Here is a 27,552-nt window from a genome sequence, read left to right on the forward strand (position 1 = left end):
CTGAGTGAGCTCGAGATCGCCCCAACTAATTGAAGATGTGAACCTATGATAACCTTGCTCCCACCCATGCAGGTGACGGTCCACTACACCCAGGAGAACGGCGCAGTGATCCCCACCAGGGTTCACACCGTGGTGATCTCCGTGCAGCACGACGACTACGTGAGTCTGGAGGAGCAGAAGAAGGTCCTGAAGGAGAAGGTCATCAAGGCCGTGGTCCCCTCGAGGTACCTGGATGAGAACACCGTCTACCACGTGCAGCCCAGCGGACGCTTTGTGATCGGGGGGCCCCAGGTAAACAGGTCCTCTTTCTTTCAGGCTCATGCTGCCAAAATGTTCTTTCTGAAGTGTTTTAATTCATTTTCTCACACACACACACACACACACACACACACACACACACACACACAGGTACATGTATGCCCAATTCATCTTAACCCCAAGTCAAGGAAACCAAAACCCATAAATGTCCAATGATGACTCTGATCTGATGAAGGCTACAAGCCAAAATGTATTGGTCCCACAATGAAGTTGTGATTTCAGACATTTTTTCTTTGCTTCATGCACCTTGGAAATTCATGAAGAGCAAGTCCCCACTCTGCCATAAAAATAAGTATGAAGGTTTTACAGTATGCACAAGATGTGAAGATGCAAACTGCTCAACTTTGTGTTCTAAATCATCAATAAGTCAATTAAATAAGTTGATTTACAGAAGATTAACATCTACGATCTATGAATTTGGACTGTTTGTTTTAGAAGAAGCGATTGGAAGATGTCATCTTGAAATGATGACTGTTCTTACATGTTACTGACTAAATAAAAAGTCTGTTAATTGCAATTATTAACAAATGACTCACCAGTGGGAATAATTGTTAATTGCAGCCCTAAACGTTGTGGTTTGTTTTCTACGAAAAGTGTATCACATTATCACTTCTTTGGCACAATTTAACAAGATGTAACAGACTCGGGATTATGTTAATGCTTGTTCACGTTTCACATTTATATAACCTCGGTAACTCCCATTGAGATCTCTTTTTAAGAGACTGAAGAAAGATCCAGGTCTTGCATAAGCATTCTTTGTGTACATTGGAAATGTAAATGTTTGAGCGACTCTCCGTCAGGGTGATGCTGGAGTGACGGGCAGGAAGATCATCGTGGACACGTACGGAGGTTGGGGGGCCCACGGCGGCGGGGCTTTCTCTGGGAAGGACTACACCAAGGTGGACCGCTCGGCGGCCTACGCTGCCCGCTGGGTGGCAAAGTCTCTGGTGAAGGCCAAACTGTGCAGGAGGGTGCTGGTGCAGGTGAGAGCAACTAATCCTTCCGAAATATACGAGGCATCTGGGAGCTTCTTGCGCCGGTTTTTATGCTTTTCTTTTTTCCTGAAGCTCGGAGGAAAAACACTTTAGCCTTTGATGTGGTGCAGCTCTCCATTTTCTAAGTTATTTTGGAAGATGAAATTGTACAGTATTTGCTCTTCGTGCTTTAGTATTTTATCCTCCCACCTTGAGATTATCTGATAAAATAACAGAGAATATGTCCAAAGGTGTTAAAAAAGATCCTACTCCTAACCCTGAACCTTGTCTAAAATACAGATCACTGACAAACTAAAACTCTCTCTATCACAAGCATAGATAATCCAAACTGTGCTTTTTTTGTTCCCATTTAAGGTTTTTGGTGGCTTTTTTTGTCGTATTATAAAAGTTTTTTGTCGGTTTTCCAACATTTCTTCCGGTTTTTGTAAAGTTTTTGGATAGTTTGCGTCGACTTTTTTGAAAGTGTTCTTTGGACCGTTTATTTCGAATTCTTTGTCGCCTTTTTTATAGGTCGCCCGCTTTCCGAAGTTTTTGTTGCTTTTCTCGACACCTGTCGCCTCTTGACCTTTTTGTCGCTTCTTTTTCCAAGTCTGTTTTCGATGTTTTTGTCGCTTTTTTCAATACGTGCGTACGTGTCCGGGGACCTCCCTAGACAGATGAAGATCTCAACACCCCCAATGTTGAACCCAGAGTTACGCCCTTGTTCACAGGTCATCAGGGATCTATCTGTCTGTTTCCCTTGTCTGTACTTTCAGGTGGCGTATGCGATCGGAGTCGCCCACCCGCTCTCCATCTCCCTCTTCACCTACGGCTCCTCTCAGCTGAGCGAGAAGGAGCTGCTGCAGATCGTCAATAAAAACTTTGACCTCAGACCCGGCGTCATCGTCAGGTCGGCATTAAACTGATCACACTGCATCTCATTTGTCGTTATGTGCAGCATGATTGATTTTACTTCATGTCTCGTTCACCGGTAAGCAAACACCTGATATTATCATACTGAATGTTTAAAACAATTTATAATGACTACGGTTAGCAACATTGGCGATTTTAGACCCTTTGTAGGGGGGCTCAAGCCTGGGTGTCTGTCGCCGATGCTATGCACCTGTAACCCAATCAAGGAAATGGGGGGGCGATCACGTAAGGCTTGTATCACGTGGACAGGCTGACAGTTTTGTTGTCATTACTTAGAATTCCTCATGGGGGAAACAGAAACTACGCACTACACTATAGCTTTAAAGTGCCCATATTATGAAATAATCACTTTTTCTGGGATTTGGGGTGTTATTTTGTGTCTCTGGTGCTTCTACACGCATACACACCTTGGAAAAAATCCATCCATGGTGTTCTGAGTGAGATACGGTTTCTGAATGTGTCCTGTATCAGTCTCCGGGTGAACTGGTCAAAATCTGCACGACTTTCTACGTCACTAGCCGAAACGAGTTGGCTAACCGCAACCGTTAGCTCGTAGCGTACGCTAACGCTAGCATGCTTCCTCGTTCTCAATAGCAAAGCACTGCTGCAACACACACAAGTTCACCATAATCTACAAAAGAACTATTTACATGTGCGCCCTTGTTTAGAAGTCTCCCAGCTAATCCTGCCTTGTAACTGACTGAAGTTGGAGAAACAGCCTTTCTTTTACTGTCTCTAGTTAGCTAGCTGACATGCTCTACATCTGAGCTACTGCGCATGTGCGAGTGCAATCAAAGAACACAGAAGAAGGAGAAGAAAAGAGGTCTCACTCTGTAGCTAAAACAGAGACCAGGTGAAAATACAATTATAAACCTGAAAATGAGCATAATATGGGCACTTTAATTACCCCAAATTTGTACTTAAGTACAGTACTTAGAGTAGTAGATGTGTGTTACTTTCCACCATTGACTACACTTCACCCCGGTCATGTTTAACTTGAATTTTATTATTGATTGTGCTGCAGAGACCTGGACCTAAAGAGACCAATCTACCAGAAGACGGCCTGCTACGGACACTTTGGCAGGAAGGAGTTCCCCTGGGAGGTCCCAAAGAACCTCAACTTCTAGAGTATCTATGTGCGTGTGTGTGTGTGTGTGTGTGTGTGTGTGTGTGTGTGTGTGTGTGTGTGTGTGTGTGTGTGTGATGTATAGATAGATGTCCTTGTGATCCTGTAACCCAGTAAGGTAAAGGCAGCTGGGTGGGTTCAGATAATCACTGGTGATTGGACGAGGAGAGAAACAGGTTCCATCCATAGCGGATGACCCCTCAAACGTGACATGACATGCGAGTGAGCAAACTGGTATTTTTGTCCCATCGATTTGGTTTACAGTGACATGCCTGCAGTTTGCTTCACACTAAAACTGGTTGTTTGCAACAATTTTCTGTCCAGAAATAAGTGAATGACCAAAATGTGAAGGGCGAGCAGCCATGCCTATGTTTGAACCACTTTAATGTCTTAAGAAAAATCTACATTTTTGTTATTGTGGTCAGTATTTTTATATGATTATTACTGTACAATGCAGGTTTTAGTGTGCCTTTGGATGATCTAAAGCCTTCTGGAAGATCTTAAAGTTTCACATAGAGTAAAGTCTGTAGGTGTCAATAGTTTTTTAGGTTGTTTTTTTTTTCAGCATGAAATCAAATCTGCTCCCTGACGCTACTATTTTGGTCCATGTTCAAGAAAAAAAACCTATTGTTTCTGAAGTTTTAAACGATCTGGTATTAAAACAAGAATGTAATCCTGCAGACACAGAAGATATACAGCAGATATACCAAAGATTGTGAGTCACTCATAAATTGTAACCCGAGCATTTACACCAGTTATTTTAATCATCCTTGTCAGTATTTTTCTATGATAGATAGCTGGCTGCTGGCAGAGAGTCTGCAGATAATCTAAAGTCTTCAACGTTACAGTATAAACTCTTGCTGTAAACTCTTTATAAGTTTTGGAAGTTGATGCGCTATTGTGTTTTCTCCACCTTTGTTGTAGTTGTATATTATTTGGTATCGAACCAAATGACTTGCAAACACTTGATCTACACAGAATGACAATAAAACAAAAGACAAGATGTGAGGGCAAGAAACATATCGTTGCTGTCCAGCAGAAACCTTGTATCTCCATATTTTTACTCATTTAAATTTTTTTTTTATAAATCAGTGCTATTGGCATAGGAGTAATTTACAGGGGCAATGGGGGTGTTACAACCCCCATAATAAAAACTGTCCAGTGCAACCCACCCAAAGAACCTATTATTTTTTCCTTTACATAAGTCACATAAAGACATGTGGACCATAACTGGATGCAGAGAAAGTACAAAGTCTTGCAGAAAAATTCACCAGAATGCAGAAAATTAAGTGTTCAAAATCAGGAGTGGAGAGCTCAACCCCCCCCAACACACACTCCCAAAAATGTACGCCCTTGGCTATTGGTCAACCTTTACATCGGTCTGTGGGTAGCACAAAAATTTAAACAGTGACCAGGTCGATTACGTCTGGGGTAAATAGCTCAATAAAATGTTTTTAATTTAGCCTTTTTTTCATTTCTTAAAAAAAACAAAAAAACAGTTTTGACCCAAATCCCAAAGAAGTTTCAAATGTTAGAGGTGGAAATTAGAGAAAACCGGAGCTTTAAGTTTCATATTATTCTGTGCTGAAACATTATAAATTTCATTAAGAGCTATGGACACTTGGCAAAGCAAAGATGAGATGAGATCTAGACGTCCCAAAGATGTTTCAAATGTCAGCAACTCATAACTTTGGAATCCTGAATGCTTCCTAACATTTCTGTTTATATAATAAGACAGCTGCAAGTTTCACTGGACGATCTAAAGCAGTGATCCACAACCCGTTTTCCTTAAGGGGACCCATTTTCTATCAGTGAGTAAACTGACGACACCTAATGGCATTTTTTCATTACATGGTACCGACTCGACTCTACTTTTTTGGGTTCCATTATGAAAAAAAACTTTTTTTTTTTTAAATGAAGAAATGCTGAGATATAGGCAATAGTATATTAGTATGTTTTAAAAGTTGTCTTACACTCCTTAAAATCCAGAAGGCCTCGGAGGCTCTGTGAAGCTTTGGCGGCCCCCAGTGGGGATCAGGAGCCCCATGTTGGAAACCAGTGATCTAAAGCCTTTAAAAAGGTCTTAAAATGATTGCATACTGTATGTACGGAAGAGGATTAGGGCCACATGTGAATAAATGTATTGACTGACTCTTTTTTTTTTCAAAGTTAAAAAATAAATAAATCAGAGTTCTGAGAAAAAAATCATTTTGACTGTTTTCTCAGAAGAATTCTGACTCTTTTTAAATTTAAAAACGTAAAAAAAAAAATTAGACCTAAAACTCAGAACTCAAATACATTTTTCACATGTGGCCCTAATCCTCTTCCAAACATATAGACTGAAAGTCTTACTAGTTTTTAGGGTTTCAGTTGGAAATAAATGCACAAACCTGCATTCTGAACAGATGTTTTAAATTGGATATATATATATATATATAGACACTAAAAACTGAATGTCATCAAGACCTGCAGACACACAAAGCAACAATAAACAAAGTGTTTAAATGTCGTGGAATCAGAGAAAAACCTGAAAATCTGGAACCTTGTGTGACGTGTTTCTCATCTAAAATCTCATTCTTTCATTGTCATTAATCCTGGAAAATTATGTAAATATGTTTTTTTTTCAACAATAAAACATTTTAACAAGAAGCATTTCATTTCTCTTCAAGGCGGCATGTATGAATAAACAGAAATGTTTTTATTCCTACTTACTTGAATTCTTTTGTTCTCTGCATATGTTATTAAACTTATTATTATTATTATAAGTATTTCTGTATATGATCAAATACAGCACGACAACATCCCTCCTTACCGAGTAGTTTGGTCCCATTCAAACTGTCAGACAGACAAACTTTGGCATAGAGCTGAAGTAAGACAAAAAACAAAATATGCAGATAACAGAACTTATCTGGCCAATATGACGTCTTTTGGAGAAACTTCACCTAACTCAAAAGCTGATTATGTAACAAAACTTCCTGAGTTAAAAAAACAACAACACAGAGCTTGGTGTCTGAACGGCTAAAACATTCAAACAAACTGACGCTGCTGTATCTGAGGCCCTTTCATGGACGTCCAGTCTGATAAAAGGCGACTTTTGGCCGAGAATGCAGAGAGTGATTGTTATATTAAGAGAATTAAAACAGACGGCGACAACTGTGTGCGGTGTATGCGTGTGTATCTCTTTCATGGTTCAGAAAGGCACTTCTGAAATTGTGCAATGTCTTTTGCAAAGCAGGGTACAAGTCTGTAGAGTGTTTCAGTCTTTGGTAGAGATGTTTCTGATACCGAAACATGTTATCAGAAAAGCCTCCGATACTGCCTAAAATGCTGGTATCGGTATATCCAATACCACGTAGTTTAGCCCTGAAGAAAATCTACTTTGAAGTAGGTTATTTATGTTTTTTTTAACGTTACGACTCACTGTCAAACTTGATGGTAAAAGAAAGTTCTATGGCGTTCATTGTTTTCTCATGTAATAAGCGCTAAAGTTAATGAATTAAAAAGTGCGCTACGTTGGCTCCGCTACAGCCCTGTGTATTTAGCGTATTAAAGCTTCAGTGCGTAACTTTTTGATATTAAAGGTCCTATGACATGCTGTTTTTTGGATGCTTTTATATAGACCTTATTGGTCCCCTAAAACTGTATCTGTATACTAGGTCTCTTTCCCGAAAATCAGCCTTGGTGCAGAATTACAGCCACTAGAGCCAGTCCCACAATCGGCCCATCTGAGCTTTCATTTTCTCAAAGGCAGAGCAGGATACCCAGGGCTTGGTTTACACCTATCACCATTTCTAGCCACTGGGGGACCATAGGCAGGCTGGGGGAACTCATATTAATGTTAAAACACCTCATAAAGTGAAATTTCCATGCCATGGGACCTTTAACGAACATCTGTTACATTCAAGCCATTGCCAAATGAGTTGCTACAAAGTTAATTAAGACTATCAGCTCCACACAGCTCTCTGGATTTCTCAGTAGGACTATGTTCAGAAGATTGTGGCGTCCGGTGACTTTTGCGATCAGAAATTTGAGTGAAGATAATGACCTCTGCTGAAGAGTCCATCATGTTTGTTTTAATCCTCCGTGTCCTCCTTGGCTACTAGCAACTGTGTGGAGGAGGGGTGGGGGGTGGTGTGCAATTACGGAAGGCTTGTTTCACATGGACGCACCGACAGTTTTGTTGTAATTACATGGAATTCATTATGGGGGCGGCAAAAACTACGCACTATAGCTTTAAATGATTGCTTAAAGCATTAAATCTAAAGTTTTGCCTTGGAGTTTGTAACATTCCAAAATCCTAATTTGGATTTAAAGATTTACATTTTCATAGTCAATGCATATTGGTTCCAAATCTCCGTTATTGGTTTCATTAACTACTAATTATCGGTATCGGCCTTGAAAAAAAAAACAGTATCGGTCGATCCCTACTCGGTATCGGCCGATACACAAATTCAGGCATCGGAATCGGTTTTGGGATGCAAAAAAATGGTATGCGGCCATCTCTAGTCTTTGGTCCTGGCTGAGCAGAAGAGCTTTGGCACTGTGGCTGAGTGAAACAGGGAGCGTGACGAGCTTCCAGGCTCCAGGCTCCATGTTGGAGTCTTCCAGATTGGCCCACGTGTTGCCCTCTGGACTCCAGGGGATGCTGACGCTTGTTTGCAGTTTCGGTTACAGCATCGATAAGCTCTCTGGCTGGTGATGTTGGTTGGAGACGCCGCCACCCACCTCCGTCTTGTTCTCGGAGGTGGAGAAGCTCTGCGCCCCTCCTCCTCCTCCTCCTTCTAATCCTCCTCCTCCTCCTCCTCGGGACAGCACCATCAGCGTGTCCCCCGACATGCCACCGAACTCGAAGGCAAACGTCCCGTAGAAGAGCATGATGAGCATGCAGTAGATCCACTCAAAGATGGCGGAGGCGTGCTGCAGGGCGAAGCTCTCCTGGCAAAAGAAAACTCCACCTGGTGATCAGAGGTTAAGGAGGACAACGGTTGCACAGCCAGGTCAGTAAATCTCTCTCTCTCTCTCTCTCTCTCTCTCTCTCTCTCTCTCTCTCTCTCTCTCTCTCTCTCTCTTAGTGGTCTTCATAGATGTGATTTTTGAAGACATCTTTTGTCTTATTTTTTTATGTATAAATGTATTCATGTAGCGAGACTTTTTAAACAGAAGTGGCTAAAAGTCCAGAGGGTGAACATTTGGATTCAGGAAGGGGATGTAAAAGCGTTTGTTTTTTCTCCAGCAGGGGGCCACGCAGGACAATTTACACCGGAGCATCACAGCCGAAATCATGCAAGCAGACAAAACCCACTGGCAGTGGGGAAAAGTAATTAAGTACATTTACTCAAATACTTTACTTAACCCTCTGGGGACTGAGGTGTTTTCAGACACACAGATGATTTTGGCAGGCTGTGATATTGTTGTTAATTTGACCAAATGTAAGCAGTATGTTCAGCTACAATAATATTTGAGTAGAGAGAATAGAGTAATTATTTCATTATTGTAATTAAAAATAGGTAAATAAACAAGTTGTAAAACTTAGTTTTAGAAATGTCTTACCCATTGTGACAATCTGTTTTCATCACTTGAGGTAAATGTGTGAAGTCTTAGGTGTGTCACCTCTTTTTTTGTTTTACTAAGTACATTTACTTAAGTACTGTACTTGGGAACAATTTTGAGGTACTTGCACTTTACTTGAGTCTTTCCTCTTTAGGTCTACTCCGCGACATGTATTTAGTGCTTGTGTTACTTTGCAGATTCAGATCATTAAAACAAATTCTAAATCAATTCATAAATTATGAATTATAGATTAAACTACCCAGCAGTGTACAAAGTAGGTGAAATTAGCTCCACCTTTACCAGCTGCAACACATTAATAATCCAGAACAATATTGTAAACACTGCTCCGCATTAGAAGTACTTCTTTGTGGTATTTTTTTTGATACTCTAAGTATATTTTGATGCTGACACTGTTGTACTTTTACTTGAAGTGCTCATATTATGCTTATTTTCAGGTTCATGATTGCATTTAGAGGTTATATCAGAATAGGTTTACATTCTACAGTTTAATTTTTAAAAAACACCATATTTTTTGTCGTATTGCATATTGCTGCAGCTCCTCTTTTCACCCTTTGTGTTGAGCTCTCTGTTTTAGCTACAGAGTGAGGCATCTCACTTCTGTTCCATCTTTGTTGGGACATCGCACATGCTCAGTACCTAGGTAAGGACTACTAGCCAGTCAGAAGCAGAGTATGAGGGTGTACCCTGACCGTACCTAGGTAAGGATTACTAGCCAGTCAGAAGCAGAGTATGAGGGCCCTGACAGTACCTAGGTAAGGACTACTAGCCAGTCAGAAGCAGAGTATGAGGGCGTTCCATGCTAGCAGCTAGGCGAGCATTATAACGTGTGTTACAAAGTGACCACGTTTGTCTCTGAAGTAAAGGCTGGACTACAGTAGAGCTGTTTGGAGCAGTTGGTGAACAGTGTTTTCTGTTGGAGATGGTAAGTCCCTTTGGGGGGGACTTTGGGCTTTTTCACTTTGTAAACCTATAACGTGCACAAAAAAGATATATAACACAATAAAGGAAAGGGAAAACACCAAAAAGCATAATATGAGCACTTAAAGTAAGATTTGAAATGCAGAAACTACTGGTTCAAAAACCCTATGAGCCAACGAGGAAGAGGTGAAGTTACCCTGCCCGGAGGAAGCCCGGGGCCCCCGTCTGGAGCTAGGCCCAGATGGCGGGCTCGTCAGCGAGCGCCTGGTGGCCGGGTTTGCCATGGAGCCCGGTCGGGCACAGCCCGAAGAAGCAACGTGGCAACTCCCTCTCCATCCCATGGGCCCACCACCTGTGGGAGGAACCGCTGGGGTCGGGTGCGCTGCCACACAGGTGGCAGTGAAGGTCAGGGGCCTCGACGGACAAGACCCGGGCAGCAGACGCTGGCTCTGGGGACGTGGAACGTCACCTCTCTGTGGGGGAAGGAGCCGGAACTGGTGCGGGAGGTGGAGCGCTACCGGTTAGATCTGGTGGGGCTTACCTCTACGCACAGTCTCGGTTCTGGAACCGTACTCCTGGATAGGGGTTGGACTCTTTTCTTCTCCGGAGTTGCCCAGGGTGTGAGGTGCCGGGCGGGAGTGGGGATACTCACAAGCACCTGGCTGAGAGGGTCGCCTCCCTACGCCTGCGGGTTGTACCCTCAGAGCACCCTAGGCCGAAGGTCAATGATCGATTTTATAATCGTTTCATCTGATCTGAGGCCGTGTGTTTTGGACACTCGGGTGAAGAGAGGGGCGGAGCTGTCAACTGATCACCATCTGGTGGTGAGTTGGGTCAGGGGGTGGGGGAAGACTCTGGACAGACCTGGTAAGCCCAAACGGGTAGTGCGGGTAAATTGGGAACGTCTGGAGGAGGCTCCTGTCCAACAGACTTTCAACTCACACCTCCGGCGGAGCTTTTCGTGCATCCCTGTGGAAGCTGGGGGCATTGAACCCGAGTGGACAACGTTCAAAGTTTCCATTGCTGAAGCCGCGGCTAGGAGCTGTGGTCTTAGGGTCTTAGGTGCCTCAAGGGGCAGTAACCCACGAACACCATGGTGGACACCGGTGGTCAGGGAAGCTGTCCGACTGAAGAAGGAGTCTTTTCGGGATATGTTATCCCAGAGGACTCCAGAGGCAGTTGCAAGGTACAGAGGGGCCCAAAGGGCTGCAGCCTCTGCCGTGAAAGAGGCAAAGCAGCGGGTGTGGGAGAAGTTCAGAGAAGACATGGAGAAGGACTTTCGGTCGGCACCAAGGTGCTTCTGGAAAACCGTTCGCCACCTCAGGAGGGGGAAGCGGGGAACCATCCAAGCTGTGTACAGTAAGGATGGGACGCTGTTGACCTCAACTGAGGAGGTAATAGGGCGGTGGAAGCAGCACTTTGAGGAACTCCTAAATCCGACTAATACGCCCTCTATGTTAGAGGCATAGCTGGAGGATGATGGGGGATCATTGTCAATTTCCCAGGCGGAGGTCACTGATGTAGTCAAACAACTCCACAGTGGCAAAGCCCCAGGGATTGATGAGATCCGTCCAGAAATGCTTAAGGCTCTGGGTGTGGAGGGGCTGTCCTGGTTGACACGCCTCTTCAACATTGCGTGGAAGTCTGGGGCGGTGCCTAAGGAGTGGCAGACCGGGGTGGTGGTTCCCCTTTTCAAAAAGGGGGACCAGAGGGTGTGTGCCAATTACAGGGGTATCACACTTCTCAGCCTCCCCAGTAAAGTCTACTTCAAGGTGCTGGAAAGGAGGGTTCGGCCGATAGTCGAACCTCGGGTTGAGGAGGAACAATGCGGATTCCGTCCTGGTCGTGGAACAACGGACCAGATCTTTACTCTCGCAAGGATCCTGGAGGGAGCCTGGGAGTATGCCCAACCAGTCTACATGTGCACCGTTGTAACGAAAAGAGAGCTGAGCCACAAGGCAAAGCTCTCAATCTACCGGTCAGTTTTCGTTCCTACCCTCACCTATGGTCATGAAGGCTGGGTCATGACCGAAAGAACGAGATCCAGGGTGCAAGCGGCCAAAATGGGTTTCCTCAGGAGGGTGGCTGGCGTCTCCCTTAGAGATAGGGTGAGAAGCTCAGTCATCCGTGAGGAGCTCGGAGTAGAGCCGCTGCTCCTTCGCGTCGAAAGGAGCCAGTTGAGGTGGTTCGGGCATCTGGTAAGGATGCCCCCTGGGCGCCTCCCTAGGGAGGTGTTCCAGGCACGTCCAGCTGGGAGGAGGCCTCGGGGAAGACCCAGGACTAGGTGGAGGGATTATATCTCCAACCTGGCCTGGGAACACCTCGGGATCCCCCAGTCGGAGCTGGTTAATGTGGCTCGGGAAAGGGAAGTTTGGGGTCCCCTGCTGGAGCTGCTACCCCCGCGACCCGATACGGGATAAGCGAACAAAGATGGATGGATGGAGAAAATACTGGTGACTTACTGGTAACAGAGTATTTTTACACTGTAGTTTTGATATATCTGTATCTATAGACATTTTGAAGAAATAATAACAGAAACAAAAACTTCTGAAAACTATTTTCTCTCTAGAATTTTGTTTTTGAAATTATATTTTAACTGATCTTCCTCTAAACTCACAGAACAAGAGAAGATAATCCCTTGAATCTTAAGAAAATGTTGTACTGTGTTAGCTGAGTGGGATTAGCTTGATGTTGGCAGGATACTGAGCACCAGGGCGATCAGAGCCAGCAGGGCCATCCCCACACGCAGGTGACCCATCCGGTACTCCCCCTGGGTCTTGGCCAGTCGGTATGTCAGAGCCGACTGCAGACACACAAACAGCATGCTGGAGGGGAACGCCACTCCTGCCCCGACATAGTGAAGGACTTTGGCAAAATCCACCTGAGAAATAAACACACAAATCACTTAAAGTCTTGCACAGCTACTGTTTAACCTCAAGGAAATACAAGTAGCAATATCATGGGTTTTCATTTAGGTCTCACTGCTCTGTTCTGCTAGTTTATAACTAAAAAAGTAGGTATAATGTCATATAAATTAGGTTTAATGACCATGAATAATAAAACATTTTTTTTTCAATTTTGACCAGGAAGGACAAGTTCATGGTTGACGGGAAGACAACGCAAGGTTACATGGTCAACATTACACTTGTACTTTATGTTTAGTGCTAATTAGCAAATGTTAGCATGCTAACATGCCAAACTTAAGATGGTGAACATGGTAAACATTACACCTGCTAAACATCGGCACGTTAGCTTTGTCATTAGCGCGTTAACCTGAAGCCGTTAGCATTGACCTCACATAGCACCACTGTACCTAATGCATTGTCTTGTTCTCTTTTCAGAGATCAGTGAGCCATGCATTTTTGAGGATGTTAAGTTATTTCTTCTTTAGCAACGATAACCATCTCACATGTGCTATAGCTGAATATTGATCTGGTACAGATGAGCTGATCCCTTTCACAAAGTGTTACTGATGTTCTGATCAAATCATTTTCTAACCATTAACCCTTAACAACCCTCTGAGCCCTAAGGTATTTTTGACAACTTCTGGTCTGCCTGGTTTTATTTTCTAAAAAAAAGCTTGTGAAAAAATCAACCCTGTTGTGCACAGTCAATCTATAAGCGCCATTTTTTTTTTCAGGACAATCTGGGCTATTAGAATATTTGTGCTGCAGTGAGGTCACTTGAATGTTAAAAAAAAGCTTATGGGACCATAAAGACAAATAAAGAAATAAAATGGATATTGAATCTCACAGATATGTATCGATATCAGACACACACACACACACACACACACACACACACACACACACACACACACACACACACACACAGCAATACAACTCAAGCATATCTGCTGTCTAAAACAGTTCTCCTATGTCTTGGGAGTCATCATTATAATGGACAGTAAATCTGAGCATCATTTCTCATGGACACAACCAAGCGGATATAAAAAAAAAAAAAACACAAATGACACACCAACAGAAACAAATGGGTCATGGTGACCTAACACTCACTGGGTAATCACAGTTACAATATCATCCGAGAAAGAAGGTTGCAGGTTAGAACAGGACAGTCTGCACCAGCAAAATAACGTGGTATGGCATTTTGTACAAAAGCAATGACATCCTCTCCATTCTGATGTCTGACACTGAGAGACAGAAGACGCAGTCAGTTTGAACCCGACCAGTTTCAGCATCACAGACCGAGAAAGTCCTTTTAAAACATGTGCACGCTCATATCTTTCCAAATGCAGCAGCTGGTACGATGATGACACATCCCGAACATGGGGTTAAGTCATCTGGCAGCCTTTTAAAAACATGGGAGTCTTGGTTTGAACTAGTGCTGAAATTCTAGGTCGATTATCAGATTATTATATCCACACATTTATCAAGCAAAAATGCCCAAACTTTTCTGGTTCATGCTTATACAATGTGAAGATTTCCTGTTTTTTTTCTTGGTTTAATTTGATTGTAAATTGAATGTCTTCGGGTTTTAGACTGTTGGTCAGACAAAAGGAGCAATTTGGAGCCATCCAGCTGAGCTCTGGTAAATTGGCATGACTGCTTTCTGACAAAAAAAACATTTAGATGCAAAGGATGATACAGAATGTGATACTGTCACAGAGTGTGCGATAAGATGATTAAAATCACTTAAGGGTAAAATAAAAAGGCTCCTTAAGAAATGTGGACAAATTAAAAGAGGCTATAATGAAATCTTATTGAAAACATACTTGATATGTAACAACGCTTCTCCCCTCTTTGGCAAATCTTGTTCACGAACTTCACTTCACAACATCAACACTCCCATCTCTGAGATGTAAGCAGCAGCCCCTTGTTTATCGCTCAGCAGACGGCTGGAGCACATTTTTTACAGTACATCGCCTCCTCAAGGACTCCTGCTGCCATGTTTGCTCTGAAGGGAAACACGGGTGTTCATTATGTAAGACGAAGCACACACACAGGGAGGAGGGCCCCTGCAGCCAATCAGAGAAGAACAAGAGGACCACCCTTTAACCGCGAATTGGACGACGGACCCTGATGATGGACTGTGCAATTTGTGCCCCGAAATGTAATCAGAGGGGCCCAGACGTGTGCAGACACACAGAAGAGGGCCTCCAACCCACACACACACACACACACACACACACACACACACACACACACACACACACACTTTAGTAAATTGATGGAGAGAATAGTACACACACAAATACAGGAATACTTTGACTGTAACAGCTTGAACACTGATTTCCAACATGCTTATAGACATAACCATTCAACTTGTTCTGCCCTTACACTGGCTTACAGTAATGACAGATGACCGGCTCAAGGAAATGGATAATTTAAAGATGACTGGTGCAGTATTACTTGATTGTATGGGGGCATTCAATGTCATAGATCACAATCTACTCATCGGTAAACTAGAATGCTATGGATTTAGTCCAATCGGCATCCAATTTATGAAGAGTTATCTCACAAGTAGGACGCAACAGGTTTATTACACTGGCAGCTGGTCTCACTGTAAGGTCTTGGATTGCGGGGTCCCGCAAGGGAGCTGCCTGGGACCACTCTTATATGCCATCTTCACAAACGATTTACCATCAGTTTTGTGTAAAGCAACTATACAAATGTATGCTGATGATTCCACATTGTATTATGCTACAAAAACTGTCAGTGAACTGGACAATGTTTTATCAGCTGAGTTAAATATGGTTTTTGATTGGATAAAACGAAATAAGTTGGTACTGAACATCTTGAAAACCAAATCAATTATCTTGGGATCAAGTCATACACTGTCATCCACACCAAAGAGGAGTTTGAACTTGTCTGGGGAACCTATAGAAATGGTAGATAAAGTAAAATTACTGGGCACAATAATAGATAGTCAGCTGTCAAGGGCAGAACATATTGATACCATAGTGTAGAAGATGGGTTGTTGTTGTTGATTAGGAAATGTCTTTCTTATGTCCCTACACACATCGTGGGACAGGTGGCTACATCTTTAATTTTATGTCACCTGGATTATTGTGCACTTGTATGGTCATCTACATCTAAAAGGTCAACTAAAGAAATTACAAACTACCCAAAAGAAGAGCTGTGAGGTTAGTATTACATTGTCCCATAAGAACAAACACTATTAGTATGCAACGTCGACTCTCATGGTTAACGGTAGAGAACAGGCTGGTTTTCAATACAACTACATTTTTCAGAAACACTGTCTTTTCTTCTCAACCCGTTTTCTTATATAACCAAATTGTTAGGTGTGATCAGGTTCATTCTCATTTGTTTAGGTCAGCTGATGATGGCCAGATGATGTTACCACGCCCCAAATCAAATGCTTTAAAGAGAACAGTTATTTATCGTGCCATCAATCATTGGAATAATTGCCCACTGAATATACGTAAAATGAATAGCAAAGTCTCTTTCAAGTACCATCTGAGAATGCACTACTTAAAATTGTGAGTAGGGAATGGACATATTTACTGTATGAATCTAATAATGAATGTAATACTGTAATAACTTATTCTGAATAATTTCCGATGAATGCTTTACTGCTTTTAGATTATCATTAAGTGATTTTTTTTTCCCAGGAAGACTAGCTCATTCCACTTTGGTGACAGCTAATGGGGATCCTTTTAACAATAAAAAACACACACACAGAGACTCACACTCATACACTTATATTCAGCTGATTGTTTTGGTGTTCAGGCCTAGAACTTTACTGTTCTGCTTGACTCTGACTTTTCAGAGAAAAAGCGGTATTCCGCAGCTAAAGAGACAGAGATTTCCCTCAGGAGGAAATAATATTGGACTTAGGGTACATTCATCAGGTGGACACAAACACACACACACTTCACAGGTCACCTTTGAGTATGAAGATGTACAGATAGACCGGAGTGAAGAAATACATATGAAAGAAATCCTTAAAATTATGTTAATAACAAATATCCATTGTCACAAAAATGTGTACTTATTCATAAGTTTGGGCCTAAATTACTTTCTAAAACCTCCTGTGGAGCTTCTGACCTTCCTCAACCGGTCTCTCAACACACTTTTGAAAGTTGACATTTAAAATATCATAAACATAGTTTTCATTTTCATCCATAACAATGTACCATATTTAATAAGTTCATCATATCTGAGTCTGCAGTATGACAAGCAAAGGAATGCGGTGGAGTGAAACGTAACCTACAATAGTACAAATATTAATTGCAGTACTTGATTAAAAGTACTTGGTTTATTTGCACCACTGCACATGCCTAAACACATAAATGCATGCTGGACTACATTCCTGCCAAAAAAAAAAACACACTTAGCACATGTTGAGCAGCAGATTTAACACAGCGAGTACCTAAGGCGATGAAAACTCTCAGTCTGTACTGTTCCTGTATGCAGAGTATGCTCCTGTACATGTACGCACAAGTGCTGTAGCTCTTCGTCTCTACTGAAAATCTGTCTGTAATTATCTCATCAGCTGTTTCAAACCAGCAGAACTCAGCACAAAAGGGGACCCTCACACTAATCTTCTTTCTTAAAACGAGTGGTGGGCGTTATCACAAGAGCGCCTCCTTGAATTGGACTTCTCGATTGTGCCGAGCACAGGAACCCAGACACACAACACGCCTTGTTTTTAGGATCATGCTACCGCAGAGAGGCCTGCGGGACAATTTCCACACAGAACAAAGAAAACATCAAAAGAGATTTACTTGGAAGGTGTACAAAGTGCTGAGAGACCGGGGGGTGGAGGGCACATCAGAGAGGTGTTCAGCGGAGCCTTTCTAACCAGCAGAAGCAGCACTTACACGTGTACTGTTTACCCTTCTATCAGGTGTTGGTATCAATCCGATCCATACCAAATCTGGTTTTCTGACGTCTTGATCAGTCTCATATTGGGTCTTTAGTTCAGCGCACGTGAACACCCTTCTTAGAGCACCACAGTGCCTCTTTGCAGCTTTTGTGTGCACAGTTCAAATAATTCACACAATACATTGTTTTATTTAGTATTAAAAAAATTGCTTTGTTTAAAACTGTTTGAACATTCATGTGGTTAAGGGATTGACAGCGAATGGTCAAAAAATAATGCCGCATTGGCCGAGTTCAAGTTCAACTCTTGGCTGCATGTTGTCCCCCCCCCTTCTCTCCCCTTTCCTGTCTTCGTCTGTCCGATCAAATAAAAGTCCACAAGCCCAAAGAATTATCTTTAAAAAAGGGTACGTGTGTGTGTGTATATACTTTTGTACTAGGTAGATTATTTTTTCACCTTAATTTTATTTTATTATTTATTTTATTATTCTTTATTAGTATTATTATTTATTTTATTTATTTTTTGTGTTTATTTTTTCTCTTTAATTTGTTCACTCTGGGTCTCGGGTAGGGTGGGATGTGTGCTTGAATGTTTGTGTGTATATTTACAGAAAAACGTATAAAGTAAAAAAAACACCTTATAAATATATATATATATATATAGTGTTATCGCCCCCCCATTACTTTATTTTAAGGAGTTAATCTTGTCCTGAAGGTCAGATAGACCAACACTACTGGTGGTCTCCGCTACTTTTAAAACAATTTTCAAACACTAATCTGTGAGAAAAGTTTGAAATGCATTTATATCTGTGGTTGCAGAAACAAACCGTTATTCTTTCTTCTTGTCAAACAAAATGGTGATGAAATATCGGTAAGGCAGAGGGAGCTGAGTTTGCAGCGGGGATGACAGCGAGAGATGCAGGGACCAATTTCATTGGTTTACCTCTGTGTTCTTGATGTCACTAAGAATGATTTCCTGTGACCTGCAGCAGAGATTTTGGTCTGAGAGTACCTGTGTGTTAGTTAAAGAGAAGCAGGATGTTACCTCCACGCTGCTGATGTTACATGGAGTCCACAGAGACCCTCTGCTCTCAGTTGCCATGGCACTGACCCACAAATCATGTGAAGTCTTATCTAACCAGCAAAGTCGTAACAGTGTACAGGGGGGAAAAAACACTGAAGTGAGAATAAGGCAGTGTTCTAACCTCATGCATATTTCTAGTAGGCACAGAATCAAAAGTACATTTGATTGGTATTTTAATAATGTTTTTTTAGACAATAGTTTTAATGTCTAGTTCCAGTATAATGGCCTCATGTTACGCTGCTACAATTACAAAATGCCCTGCTGACTGTAATTAGGCGACACCTGGTCTACTCTGCAGAAAAGATCAAACATCCACCTCCATTATAAACATGTGCATGTGATTCACAACAGGTGGCAGAAACACCAACAGTGAGATAGAAATCTCTCTCCCTCTATCTATCTCTCTCTCTCTCTCTCTCTCTCTCTCTCTCTCTCTCTCTCAACACATTATGTAAGATATTACGTAACTTACATTTTAGAAACTGCTGCGCTTTTTGCAGGAGGAGGAGATTTATTTATTCATTTGATTGTTTTCATGAAATCAATCCTTGATTTACTTTTTGGAGCTTTTGTATCGTGTGCGCCAACTTGTTTTGCCACCATTTCGGACGTTCTATCAGTTACACCAGACTCCTTTGACAAAAACAGTAATTTTACCTCGCAGAACACAAGAGTTGCTGGTCTACCTCTGCCTCCATCGGTTAGTTGGTGTTATTGGGTGACTCTGCTGTTTTAAAAAGGTTAGGAACTAACAAAACTAACAAACTCTGAACACAAATGTGTTCAAATGTATTCATTAGTCGAGAGATGTCAACCTCATGGTGGCGCTCGAGGAAAAGTCAGAGCACCGCCAAATTCTTTGGAATAAATTGTCTGGAAACCACAACAAAATTGTGCAAATTTCATGGCAATCCCGTCCTATTGTTGAGATGTTTCAGAAATATCTCACGTTGCTAAGCGCGGCAAGTCGTATCTACGCAGCAGTGAACAACGTTTGCATTGCGTAAGAACCTTGAGCGATGGGAATGATCATTCCAGGTGTTAGTCAAACACTCAAGTGTTAACAGGGAAATAGAGTTATTGTTGCTTTAGATTTTGATTGAAAAACACATTAAAATATAAATTGATGGTTTTAAAAAAAATGTATTCGGCAAGTGACCATAATATGAGCAGAGCCTTTCAAAGTGTCCCTCATCAGGTCATTACTGGACTCACCGTTGTCCATTAATTCCTGATAATGGACACCTCGTCGGGCATAAATAGTGCGTTCCATTTGTACTCTGAAGTCAATTTTCCAAGGTCAAACTCCCCGAGCTAAAAGTCCAACATGGATGCCCCGTGCATCAACAGTAGTGAAAGCTGTAGTAACATACAGTTATTAGCACTTTTGTCTTATTTGTGTCTCACTAAATCAGTCGTACACACAGTCCTGGCCAACTTCTATCTGTGGACATGTTGTTGTGCTGTTTGAATGCACACAAAAAACAGCACAGTGCGTTGTTTAGAGCTGAAGATCTTTGCCCTGTCTTAATTTCTATCATTTTACACGGTTTGGGCCGGGCTCGGGCTTGCGCTCCGGATTGCGCTCCGGATTGCGCTCCGGATTGCGCTCCGGATTGCGCTGTAAATGAGCGGTAAGGTGATGCGTTTCGATTAGCGCAAAAATGGATGCTGAGGAGGTGAAACGGAGGCTGGCCTCTGGAGGACTTATTTTATTTCTTTGTTTCAACTTCCAAGTGGCCAAGTAGCCTACGTTGGTCATGAATAAATAAAGTTAACAAATGTATAAATGACTCATTCTTGACAAAAGGCAAAAGAGCTGTGTGCGTGCGCACATTTGAATAATGTCGGGCTGTAAATGGGTTCGGGCTTTTAGAAAGCTGTCAATCAAAATGTACTTGTCGGGCTCGGGCCGAATTCTGTCGGGCTAGTGTTGTTTACATGTGATATTGCTAGCAATGGCTAACATGGCTAGAGCTAACCCCACAGAGAAATATCAGACTTGGAACGCGTTCTTGATTGACATAAACAGTGGTGGAATGTAATGTACATTTACTCAAGTACTACTTAAGTACACATTTGAGGTACTTGTACTTTACTTGAATCTTTTCTTTTCATGCCACTTTCTACTTAAATCTGATGTTTTATTAGAAATTAAACTTCCCAACGATATAACGGCCTACAAGTCCAACTGAAATGATTAGCTGATCAAAAACTTAGTTGAGTGAAAGCTCTGTTTGGATCGTTTCCAGTTTCTAAAATGGGAGGATTTTTATGCATTGAGTACTTTTACTTTTAATACTTTAAGTACATTTTCCTGATGATACTTAAATACTTTTACTTAAGTAACAATTTCTAATGCAGGACTTTTACTTTAAAGAGTATGTCTTCAGTGTGGTATTAGTACTTTTACTTAAAGCTACATTGTGTAAGAATTTCTCTCATCTAGCAGTGCTTTGCCTGTCGCGTTTTAATTCTCTTTTTAACTTACTTGGCAACTCCGTTACATTTCCTAGAGAATAGGTGTGATCCTCCATCTTCAACAGGCTTTCAAATCTGCCCACAGATAGAGCAATCTCCTCCCCCTCCCTGGAATTCGTCACTTGGCCACCGAGTGTAAAAGCGCGAAAGGCGGAGTTATGTCTCTCTTTGGCGAACAATTTTAAAGATGGAGCTGCAACATGGCGGCCGTCATTTGAGCAACTCACTCATATGTATTCTGAATGATTCTAAATGGCAGACTGTACGCGTACGAGAATACTTTGATTAGTTGGTGGAAGTAATTACACATGAATGAGCACGTATTTGTGAAAGAACAAAGGGGGTTTTACTAAGAATCGACTCAAAATATTACACAATGTAGGTTTAAGTAAAGGATCTGACTACTTCTTCCACCAGTGGACATAAAGTGAATGATTACACAGAAACAGAGACGAGATCTGGGAGTAAAGGTCAACCTCGACTGTCTTTGTTGTTCGGTGAGCCTCTAAACCAACATCATCAACACAAAGAGCTGCAGCTCTTCAAAGTGATTGATCGGATTGTGATTACCGGTCGTGATGGCACAGTGGATATGACACATGCCTGAGGGGTTCTGGGTTCAATTCCCACTGCAATACATCAATCAATGTGTCCCTGAGCAAGACATTTAACCTGCAGTTGCTCCAGAGGCGTGCAACCTCTAATATATATAGAATAGGATAAAAGCAATGTAATGTAATGTAATAATTACCTGGAAGTTTCCGACCATGATGAGACCGGCAGCGCAGATCCACGCGGTGGAGAGGCCCGCGGTGTTCAGGACACAGTTCTGGTGCTTCTCTATGACGTGAGCGTAACGCAGCAGGCCGATCAGCATCACTACACGAGCAGACGGAGAGAGACAGAAGTAAGTCACACAGTTTGGTAATCGCTTTAAATCAAATGTGTTCAATCGCAGGAACCGTGCAGGAACTACAAACTGTGTCTCAAACCCTGCGCTACATACACAACATGTAAACTATCGTTCCAACATACTTTTGTGTAAATAAACAGGAGTGTGTATCTTTTTGGACGCACTAAGCTGCAATTTTCAACGTCACTTCCTGAGAGCCTCCTTGACGTTGAAGACGCGTAACCATGGTAACCCCTGCCGACTTCCGCTCTAGCGGCATCGCCAGACAACGCTTAAACTACATAAAGTGGTAGATAACTAGACCAACAGTCGCTTAAATATGTAGAAATGTAAATTAGAGAGTTTCTGATGTTACAGAGCTGCCTTGGTTGCTGTCCGTTCGTCCGCACTGCATTATGGGATATTTATGCCGGTGTAGCGTCCAGATTGCATACTGTAATATTTTACCGGAAATAGTATGCAATTCTTTCTTAGGTTTCGGACGTACTAAAAAAAAATCTCACACTGTTTTAGCCTACTAAATAGCATGTTTGTGTGGAATTTCATTTTTCAATTCCCTTCTTTATGCTCGTTACAGAAGAACGAAAAAAATGTGGACCTTTTTTTGTCCTTTTCCAGGAAACTGCCTACCGTAGCTTTAATAACGCTAAAAAAAAAAGAGCTCGATTTGCATAGCACATTTAAAAACAATAGTTTACAAAGTACTTTGACAGAAGAAACAAAAGCACACCTGCATATAAAAAGGAAAAATAGAAGTTGGGGCAACGCTAAAAAGGACAGAAAACAGACAAATTAATAAATAAAATGTAATTAACAGGCGATAAAGACAACATGCCTCCCTTTTTTCTCCCCCCTTAATCTCTCTCTCTTTTTCTTAACACACACACACACACACACACACACACACACACACACACACACACACACACACACACACACACACACACACACACACACACACACACACACACACACACACACACACACACACACACACACACGTGTCTGACAATCATTTTGTATTATAAAATGTGTTGCTGCCGCTCTTCTGTTATTGCACTTTTGCACTTTGATTATTATTTATTATGGTATATAGCAACGTGTGTATAGTATCAGTGGTGGAAGAAGTATTCAGATCCTTTCCTTAAGTAAAAGTGCTTATACCACACTGTAAAAATACTTCCCACAAAAAGTCCCACATTGAAGATGTTACTAAAGTAAAAGTATGTAATTATCATCAGGAAAATGTCCTTAAAGCTAAAGTGCGTAGTTTCTAAAGAGGAATTCTAAGTGATGACAACAAAACTGTTGGTGCGTCCACATGATACAAGTAGAAAGTGGCATGAAAAGAAAAGACTCAAGTAAAGTAGGCTACCTAAAATGTTTTACTTAAGTACAGTATTTGAGTAAATGTACTTAGTTACATCCCACCCCTGTTCATTAGTATGTTTATTTTCACGTCAGAACTACTCCCCGTGCTTTTAAATTGCCCCCCAGGGGATAAATAAAGTTATTTGAATTGAAAGGAGCAGCGAGTTCAGCGTTGTGTCTAAACCTGCAGCAGATCTCAGTGTGAGCAGATTCCTGATGTCTGTTTGTCAAACTGCTCCATCAAAGCTCTCCCACGCGTCCACCTGATGCTCACGCAGCTCACATCTGCTGCTCGCCGCGCCGCAGAGGACACACAGCGACTGTTACGATGTTCACATCGCGAGTCCAGCGGCGAACCAGCAGCGGCCGGATAATCGGTGTGCTTCACTGGCGTTCTGATCTTCTCATTTCCACTCACACCACACCCCCCGACTTTAACAAACTGCCTCCCAAACATAAACACAGTATTGTTTATGAGAGCAGAGGAAAAAAAAGCTTTTGATGTTGGGGAATTTCCAGAGCGAGAGCTTGCACTAACAGCTTTCATTTAGAGCTGCATAAAGTATTGGAGAAATGAAAAAATTAAACTGATTTTGTACCAAATTTTAAGCCAATCCATCCAATAGTTGCTGAGATATTTCAGCTTGGAACAAAGTGGCAGACCAATCAAACCGAAGTTGCCGTTCTGTTTGTATTCATGCTGCTAACATGGCTGAAAGAGTCAAGCGTTCCCTCTCTAAGCCTCTCAAATAAAAAGATTTGCTGCTTTTCTTTGTCACAAATAATAATAAATAAGAGTATATTTCGGTTTTAGCCTGTTGAACAAAACAAAATAAGCCACTTGAAGACGTCACCTAGGCTTTGGAAAATGATAACATATATTATTTTTACTATTTTCTGCCTTTTTCTTGAAAAATACTGTTCTCTCTCCACAGCAATGGAGTAGTTTCTGGCTACACTGCTTATATATTCTGGGATAGGGGTAAAAACTCTTGTTTGTATTTCTTTAAACCAATCGCAACCGTCCTGGGCACCACTAAGCTCAGAGCAAATTTGCGTTTCATGGTGAAGGCATGACCCACCCTACTGTGCTCTGATTGGCTAGTACTCGTTGTCTTCGTTGGTTGGATTGGTTAGGTTTAGACGTGAGGAGCGATATTGGTTAGGGTTAGGGTAAGACTACCAGGGCAAGCCGATCAGAGGCAGAGTAGGGCTGAATCTCACTTCCCTCGGTTGAACCGGAAGTCCTTCTGGCCCTGCTTCTTAAAGGCCATCTCAAAGCTCTTAGTCCTGACCTTAAGGAGTGAGGAGGTAGGATGGAGGAGGGATCTCTGAAGAGCTATGAGCGAGGATACACGAGGGCAGCCTTCCCGGAAGCAGTGCAGCTGAAAGAGGAAAGGACGTCTCTTCCCTCTCATTTCCTCGTTTCCTCTCTCCTCGCATGATTTCCTCCATCTCGCACATGCTTCCTTGGTGGGACTAAGACTAAGACACGAGAAAGGAAGCAAGTGGAGGAACTTGGGATGCAATTTAAGGGAAGTGTATCTATAGCCACAACGTTCCACTTCCTGGATTGCTCTGTTGCCGCCCGTTTCCTTCCTCTTCCTTTGTGTTGGCGTTCTAACCTCCGGTGGATTTCTGAGGACTATGGTTAACTGCTCCTCCGATCAAAGCAGGGTAAATCCCAACAGCTAGCTAGACTATCTGTCCAATCTGAGTTTTCTGTTGCACGACTAAAACTACTTTGATCGTACACGTTCCACCTAAGCAAGTTCCTTCCCGAGGCTATTTTGCAGAGGCGCCGTGGCTCCGTACGCCGCTTAGCACCGCCCAAGACGACTGTGATTGGTTAAAAGAAATGGCAATAAACCAGAGCACTTTTTTCTCCCATCCCGGAATGCTGTGTGGACTAGCCAGACCCTCCTCCGCAGCGCTGTGGAGGAAAGGTCTGGCAAAGTGAGACTAAGCCAAGTGAGATCCAGCCAATGGCAGAGTAGGGCGGGAAATTCCTTCGCTATCCTAGGAAACGCAAATTTGCAAACTGGATTTGAAGCCGGATGCAGCAAATTAGAGCCTCAATCCAGGATGATGTTTCGTTGACCTCTGCCTCCACAGACCTTCTCCAGCTCCAAAATTTTGACACAACGTTGGTTAATGTGGCCATCAGCCAGATGACCCTCCATTAGTGAGTAATGAGGTGCAAACTGCATGAACTGACAGAAATATTACATGCTTTTAAACTAACATTAGATCATTAAAAAAATTTAAATACCTAATCTAGATTATGTGAAACCAACAAATGGTCGGACACTCAGCGCGGGGGTTAACATCCAAGTTGGGAGATAAATAGACACAGAAGGAAAAGAAACCTGAGACAGGTTAATGGGCTTTTTAAAAGTCTTGAAATTCCAGCATTTTCTTAGAAAAAGAAGCAGGTGTGCCACTGGTGTGATTCAACGACCAAAGAGAGCACAAATATGCAACTTCAGTCAGGACACTCGCATCAAAGTTTAATCATTTACTGTAACAATATGTGTAGTGTTTGAGTTTGATGCTGTGCTCATTGAACTTGTCTCCGACCACACGAACAGATACGACACAATGACTGAACATGAACCCACAGAGAGAAACCGTCTGAGCATGTGTAACATATGTCTTTTGCACATTGTTACATTAAAAACCCACTTTGAGTTCTAATGAATTTTGTTAGTAACTTTTATTTGGTAGTTGTAATATGTACATAGTCGACATATTTTCTTACAATTATAATATTATTTCATATTAAATAAGTTACTTGGTTACAGTATCCAAGTGAACATCAGCTATGGACCTTTTTCACAGCAACATTTTGACTTGTCATAGTAGGAACAGCACAGCTGAAATTGATAACCTTAACGATGGCTCAATTCAATTTTTTTTTTTCTTCTCTTTTGTCCTGTTGTACTCTGTTTTACATAGCAAATGTTACTAGTGTATATCTTTTTATTGTAATTTCTACCTGACAAACAAACTACAGATGGAAATTAGCCTTTGGGCTACAATCTGGCACTTTTACGTGTACTGCTGTACATTAAATGTGCATTGTCCTGAAATAATAAAATAAATAAATAAATACAAATTCCATCAAGTGTCCCAGTAAGCTATTTCAGTGAGTCAGCATGTACAATACCAGGGTCTCTCCTAAGTGGGATGCAGCCATCATTAATGGGTTTGAATACACCTGTACTGTTCCTACCATGACATGTCAACATGTCTGCTGTGAAAAAGGTCTATTAAACTTCCATCACTGGGGGAACAAGTCAGACTGTGCTGATAAAACCAGAAAATATGAATGCATAGTTTAAAAGAGAGACAGTACATCCAGAGTAATTATTTATGTGTAAATATACATCTGTGTAATTAGTATCTTTGAGTGAAATAATTTGTGTGCTCATATTATGCTTTTTTCCTTTCCTTTATTGTGTTATATATAAGCGACTTTGAATTAGAGATGGCCCGATACCACTTTTTTGCTTCCCGATACCGATTCCGATACCTGAACTTGTGTATCGGCCGATACCGAGTACCGATCCGATACCACGGTGTCTTATATTTCATTATGTTTTAACAGCTGTATACTACTATCCCTGTATGGATGTGATATGATTTCTATCTTTGTTGTCGGTCTGGCTCAGGTTAAACTCTTTGTGAAACATGAACAAACACAAACAATGAATGCCCCAGAACTTTCTTTTATTCTCCAGTTTGACAGTCAGTCAAACTGGAAACGGAAAAACGGAAAAAGAACATAAATAAACTACTTTTAATGTAGATTTTCTTTAGGGCTTTATTACGTGGTATTGGATCGGTGCATAAACTCCAGTACTTCCTGATACCGATACCAGCGTTTTAGGCAGTATCGGAGCCGATACCGATACTGGTATCGGAACATCTCTACTTTGAATCCTTGAAAAGCGCTATACAAATTCAATTTATTATTATGATGATAATTATATATCTTTTTTGTGCATGTTACAGGTTTACAAAGTGAAAAAGCCCAAAGTCCACCCCAAAGGGAC

At 41.8% G+C, this 27,552-nt stretch overlaps 2 protein-coding genes across 3 annotated transcripts in view; one reads left to right on the forward strand and one right to left on the reverse strand.

Moving 5' to 3' along the window:
* LOC114548403 (S-adenosylmethionine synthase) overlaps window positions 1-6,052 on the forward strand; it is a 28,537-nt gene extending 22,485 nt beyond the window's left edge. For both annotated transcript variants that reach the window (XM_028568352.1, XM_028568353.1), the window contains exons 6-9: window positions 73-291; window positions 1,119-1,301; window positions 2,069-2,202; window positions 3,250-6,052. In XM_028568352.1, coding sequence (XP_028424153.1) covers window positions 73-291; window positions 1,119-1,301; window positions 2,069-2,202; window positions 3,250-3,352 — 639 coding nt within the window. In that variant the 3' untranslated portion in view covers window positions 3,353-6,052. The remainder of the gene's footprint in view (window positions 1-72; window positions 292-1,118; window positions 1,302-2,068; window positions 2,203-3,249) is intronic.
* Window positions 6,053-8,136: 2,084 nt separating this feature from the next.
* LOC114548546 (transmembrane protein 150A) overlaps window positions 8,137-27,552 on the reverse strand; it is a gene marked incomplete at its 3' end in the record, with an annotated part of 41,098 nt that continues 21,682 nt past the window's right edge. The window contains exons 6-8 of the mRNA XM_028568529.1: window positions 21,962-22,089; window positions 12,544-12,721; window positions 8,137-8,306 (exon numbers count right to left, since the gene is read on the reverse strand). Coding sequence (XP_028424330.1) covers window positions 8,137-8,306; window positions 12,544-12,721; window positions 21,962-22,089 — 476 coding nt within the window. The remainder of the gene's footprint in view (window positions 8,307-12,543; window positions 12,722-21,961; window positions 22,090-27,552) is intronic.

This window comes from Perca flavescens, chromosome 21 (genome assembly GCF_004354835.1).
Source record: "Perca flavescens isolate YP-PL-M2 chromosome 21, PFLA_1.0, whole genome shotgun sequence".
NCBI lineage: Eukaryota > Metazoa > Chordata > Actinopteri > Perciformes > Percidae > Perca > Perca flavescens.